The following is a 6,000-nucleotide window of genomic DNA, read 5'->3' on the forward strand; positions in this document are numbered from 1 at the left end:
AGTGTTGAACATCATTTTTTTTAATTGACTACCTCATCTCTGTACCCCACACATCTGTAAGATCCCTCAGTCGAGCATTTCATTTCAAACACAGCTCAACCACAAAGACCAGGGAGGTTATCCAAAAAGGGCACATATTTGTAGATGGTCCAAAAAAATAAGCAGACATTGAATATCCCTTTTAGAGCATTTTGAAGTTGTTAAACCACTCTCCATATTTTTAGGATTAGTGGTGGTTGCATCATGTTATGGGTATGATGGTAATTGTTTTAACAAATTAGCGGAATGGATCTAAGCACAGGCAAAATCCTAGAGGAAAATCTGGTTCAGTCTGCTTTCCACCAAACGCTGGGAGATGAATTCACCTTTCAGCAGGGCAATAACCTAAACACAAGGCCAAATCTACACTGGAGTTGCTTATCAAGAAGACAGTTAAATGTTCCTGAGTGGCCAAGTTACATTTTCAACGTTAATCTACAGCAAGAATTGATCTGAATTCAAACTGAGAAATTAGAAAAAGAAGGGCCAAAGCACAGTAATGGAGGGGTTGTGATCAGCAAAGTTCTGACAAGTTCATTAGAGAGGGTCCCAACGGGTGTCCGAGCTAGTCTAAGTAAACACACAATAATAATTTACTTCTCTAAATTCAAACTCTAGATTGGAGTCTAGGGAACAGCATTGACAAAAACAGCTGTGTGGATGTGGCAAGCATTCGATAATTGCGTGGTTGTGAATATGTATGGGGAGATTTGATAGTGGTTGTCAGCATTGTATGAATCTATATGCAGTCTATTTTTAGGAATGCTTTGTTGTAGAGAAAGTTATGCTGGTAAGAATCGCTTAAACATTACTTTGTTAGAGCAGTAGTAGTCCTCTGTTATTGATTGCTGTAATTTCTGAATCCATCTCTTAAATTCACTCCCATTTCTTCCTTTGTTTGGCTATCCAGGTTTCTTTCCTTCCTCTCTTAGAATTTCTCCTCACCATCCTGATCTCTCTCTCTTTCCAGCTGCCCATTGACTTCCAGGAGCGGGTGAGCTCCCACATAGAGAAGCACGGCTGCGACGTCACAATGGCACTGTGCCACTCATCCTACTCCGATGCTGTGCCCACCGCCGTCATCGCCAAGGTGCTAGAGAAGCCCGAGCCGGGCAGCAGCTGCCCAGTCACCCACTCAACCAGCCCCCAGCCATTGGTGGACGAGGGCCATGACTATGATTTCGTGACCAATAGCGTGGTCGGTGAAATCTTTCAGCGCCGTACCGCCTTCCGGACTGCCGACCTGTACTGTAGTGACACGGCCCTCTACTGCCCCGGGCGCTGGCAGGAGCGCAGGCAGAGCGTAGAGGTCCACGGCCTCCCCAAAGATCTCTTCCCTCAGGCCCAGAACTCCAACCCTCAGGAGGTGGCCTTCCATTCAGGTAACTTCTCCCAACACAGGGCCCCCTCCTTCCACGGAGAGTTTACTGTGGGCTCCTTGCCGCTCTCTAGCTCCTACTCCAGCTTCAGCCAGGCTTCCGAGGAGGAGAAGGGAGGGGAAGGCTGCGGCGGCGGCACCAGCAGCGCCATGTCCTCCTCCCACCAGGCTCTCTACATGGACTGGCGGGATGGGGGGTACGGTGAACACAAGAGCACCTCTTCTTATGAGAAGGACAGCCCTCCCAGCCTCAGCCTCTTCCCCAAGTCCCACAGCTTCCAGCACATGGCGATGCTCCCTTCCCCCAACCCGGCGAAAGGCGGTGGCGGCTCTTCGCCAGCATACGTGCACACGCCGTCCTGCGGCTGCAGTGAGCCGTACCACTCGCCACACCTAGCATCGTTGCACAGCCAGGGCTCAGACCAGGGTGTAGGAGGACCCCGGGCGGTGGAGCGCTCGGACAGCCAGGCCAGCATAGGTGTCCCCACCGAAGAAGAACTGTCTGGAAGCTGGAGGCAGCTGAGTGTAGAGGACATCAACTCGTACTCCTACAACTGCAATCCGGGCCGCATGTCTCCCTACAGCTTTTCCGAGCAGCACTTCACCTTCCAGGAGGGGGACGCGAACGTCTCTCTCCACAGCCATGTGCTGGACCAGTGCTTGGCCGCTGCAGTCGGTGGTGGCGGACTCTCACCCAGTCCCAAACACCCCAGCATGGGCCTGCGGGGCAGGCCCCAGCCCCTTTACAGAGCCAAGGAGGACAGCCAGGACTCAGAGTGCAGCCAGTTCCTCTCAGGAAGCTTGAAGGACAAGGAGAGCGGGGCGGCTGGAGCGGCACGGGTGACCATGAACAAGGAGCATGTGGATGCGAGCCCCAACAGCTTGGCCAAGTCCTTAGACCACCAAAGCTCCCTGGAAGCCCCCGGTCTGCAGCAGCAACACTACCAGAGGGAGAGAGTGAGGCCCAGCCTGAGCCTAGCTATTCCCAGGAAGAGTTCTCAACACCACCAAAAATTTGGAAGCACAGGAACAGGACTTAACAGGAAGGACAGTCTTACCAAGGCCCAGCTGTACGGCACCCTCCTGAACTGAACAGCTCGGTAACACTTTAGACTTGACAGGTATAATGCATTATGATGCGGTTATAATTAATTGTAAGACTTGTCATAAGCACGTATGACCCCTTATAAAAAGTCTTAATTTTATCTCAATGGACAAATAACAGCAATTGTGAGCAAGTTGAAAATATACTTCATAAAAAGCCATAACATATTGTAACCCTTGTAATAAGAAATAAAAAAGCTCATGCGTGCTTATAACAAGTAATTTAAAAAAGTACAATTATACCGGTTAGCTTGAAGTAGTGTTACCAACAGCTCTTCCTTTTACGCGTGACAATTATGTACATCATGTTTTCTGTGGCAAACACACAGTTGGTGTGGATTTGAGATGTTTTTGTAATCCGGCGAAGGCAGGCTTCAAGCTGTCAGATGCTACACAGCTGTGTTTTTTGGGGGGGCTGTTTATGTCATGATACGGTGTAGTTATCAGAGAGACCAGACACCAGATTTCCTACAGTATATCATCCCTTATTCTCTGAGACAGCCATTCAGCAAGCTCAAAGCTATTTCGGAGAAGGCTCACAAGACAAATTATCGCTTAACAATTACGACAGTATTGAGGCAGTAACTATTGTACTAAATACATAAGCTATTAGCATTTGAAGTATGTCAGTAACACAACATAATTTAGTACAAGCATAATGTCTACCATTCATTTCGGCAGACAGACAGACCTATGCTGTGAGAGCTAATGGCTCCAAGTTCCCATCAAACCCCCGCTATTGAGAATTTCATTACAATGGCATAATACCAACTAAAGGCTACATAAACTCCTCAGCAAAAAAGAAAAAAAAAAAGAAAAATCCTTTCACTGTCAACTGCATTTATTTTCAGCAAACTTAACAAGTATAAATATTTTATGAACATAACACGATTCAACAACTGAGACAAGTTCCACAGACATGTGATTAACAGAAAAAAGTAACAGAGACAAGCATCTTCATGGACTGCACCAGATGTGCCCGTTCTTGCTGTGAGATGTGTTACCCCATTCTTCCACCAAAGCACCTGCAAGTTCCCAGAATTTTTAATGGCAATGGCCCTAGCCCTCACCCTCCGATCCAACAGGTCCCAGACGTGCTCAATGGGATTGAGATCCGGGCTCTTCGATTGGCAGAACACTGACATTCCTGTCTGGCAGGAAATCAGGCACAAAATGAGCAGTATGGCAATGTCATGCTGGAGGGTCATGTCAGGATGAGCCTGCAGGAAGGATATCACATGAGGGAGGAGGATGTCTTCCCTGTAACGCACAGCGTTGAGATTGCCTGCAATGACAAGCTCAGTCCGATGATGCAGTGAAACACCTCCCCAGACCATGACGGACACTCCACCTCCAAATCAATCCCGCTTCAGATTACAGGCCTCAGTGTAACACTCATTCCTTTGACGATAAATGCGAATCCGACCATCACCCCTGGTGAGACAAAACCACGACTCATCAGTGAAGAGCACTTTTTGCCAGTTCTGTCTAGTCCAGCGACGGTGGGATTGTGCCCATAGGTGACGTTGTTACCTGGTGATGTCTGGTGAGGACCTGCCTTACAACAAGCCCTCAGTCCAGGACGCTCTCAGCCTATTACGGACAGTCTGAGCACTGATGGAGGGATTGTGCGTTCCTAGTGTAACTCGGACAGTTGTTGCTGCCATCCTGTACCTGTCCCGCAGGTGTGAGGTTCGGATGTACCAATCCTGTGCAGGTGTTGTTACATGTGGTCTTCCACTGCGAGGACGATCAGCTGTCTGTCCTGTCTCCCTGTCTTAGGCGTCTCACAGTATGGACATTGCCATTTATTGCCCTGGCCACATCTGCAGTCCTCATGCCTCCTTGCAGCATGCCTAAGGCACGTTCACGCAGATGAGCAGGGACCCTGGGCATCTTTCTTTTGGTGTTTTTCAGAATCAGTCGAAAGGCCTCTTTAGTGTCCTAAGTTTTCATAACTGTGACCTTAATTTCCTACCGTCTGTAAACTGTTAGTATCTTAATGACCGTTCCACATGTGCATGTTCATTAAACAAGCATGGGAAACAGTTTTTAAACCCTTTACAATGAAGATCTGTGAAGTTATTTGGATTTTTACTAATTATCTTTGAAAGACAGGGTTCTGAAAAAGGGACATTTCTTTTTTTTGCTGAGTTTATGAGTCTCGAAAGCTGTTAACTTCTAAGGCCTCATTTGCTCATGTACAAACTGCATGTTGTGCATTTGGAAAGTGTTCAGACCCCTTGACCTTTTCCACATTTTATTCCGTTACAGCTTTATTCTAAAATGGATTGAATCCCCCTTCCCCCATCTACACACAATACCCCATAATGACAAAGCAAAATCTGGTTTTTAGAAATGTTCGCAAAATTATAAAAACATTTAAAACTGAAATATTACATTTATATAAGTATTCAGACCCTTTACTCAGTACTTTGCTGATGCACTTTGGACAGCGATAACAGCCTGATCAAGGCCCTTCTCCCACGATTGCTCAGTTTTGCCGGGAGTCCAGCTCTAGGAAGAGATTTGGTGGTTCCAAACTTCTTCCATTTAAGAATGATGGAGGTCACTGTGTTCTTGGACTTTTGATGATGCAGAGATGTTTTGGTACCCTTCCCCACATCTGTGCCTCGACACAATCCTGTCTTGGAGCTCTATGGACAATTCCTTCGACCTTGTGGCCTGGTTTTTGCTCTGACGTGCAGTGTCAACTGTGGGACCTTATATGGACAGGTGTGTGCCTTGACAAAGTATGTCCAATCAATTTAATTTACCACAGGTGAACTCCAATCAAGTTGAAGAAACATCAAGGATGGTCAATGGAAACAGGATGCACCCGAGCTCAATTTCCAGTCACATAGTAAAGGGTCTGAAAAGGTGTATAAATAAGGTATTGTTTTTTAAAATTTAAAATAAATTTGCACCTCAAGAAAAGTTATTGCTTTGTGTAGATTGAGGAAAAACGATTTAATCAATTTTAGAATAAGGCTGTGATGTAACAAAATGTGAAAAAAAGGGAAAGGGTCTGAATACTTTACGAATGCACTGTATGAAAAGTGTTTAACCTTTAACCTTAGAGTGATTTCTTCTAGGCAGCAACTCATGGTTAGCACCTGAACATTAGGGAGAGACTACAGAAATAATTGTTAAATGTCTCTTATCCAATTGACATGCATATTGATACTTAGGAGGAAGACGCCTGAATAATAAATGTCATGCACTGGGATTCGATGAATCAAAAGAATAGACTGTTAAATAATCATTTCAAAGACATATTGTACATTGTAATACAAATGTAACAAGTTGGTGGAGCAGTATGGGGCATTTCCCTTCCAATAATACTGAAAATAAGGAATATATATGTACTATATTATTTCTAGGAAAATATCCCCACAGAACAGACGTTGACAACCCTTTTGATAAAAAGTGAGATACTGATAAAGGATTTAAAAGGTTGCACAGCAGGGTGTAAAATA

General features: G+C 45.6%; 1 protein-coding gene across 1 annotated transcript in view; it reads left to right on the top strand.

Moving 5' to 3' along the window:
- The window catches only part of LOC124046909 (brain-enriched guanylate kinase-associated protein-like), a 65,226-nt gene extending 62,293 nt beyond the window's left edge, over positions 1–2,933 (top strand). Inside the window, exons 6-7 of the mRNA XM_046367678.1 lie at positions 1,010–1,222; positions 1,256–2,933. Coding sequence (XP_046223634.1) covers positions 1,010–1,222; positions 1,256–2,509 — 1,467 coding nt within the window. The 3' untranslated portion in view covers positions 2,510–2,933. The remainder of the gene's footprint in view (positions 1–1,009; positions 1,223–1,255) is intronic.
- Positions 2,934–6,000: the final 3,067 nt, after the last annotated feature.

This window comes from Oncorhynchus gorbuscha, linkage group LG10 (genome assembly GCF_021184085.1).
Source record: "Oncorhynchus gorbuscha isolate QuinsamMale2020 ecotype Even-year linkage group LG10, OgorEven_v1.0, whole genome shotgun sequence".
Taxonomy (NCBI): Eukaryota; Metazoa; Chordata; class Actinopteri; order Salmoniformes; family Salmonidae; genus Oncorhynchus; species Oncorhynchus gorbuscha.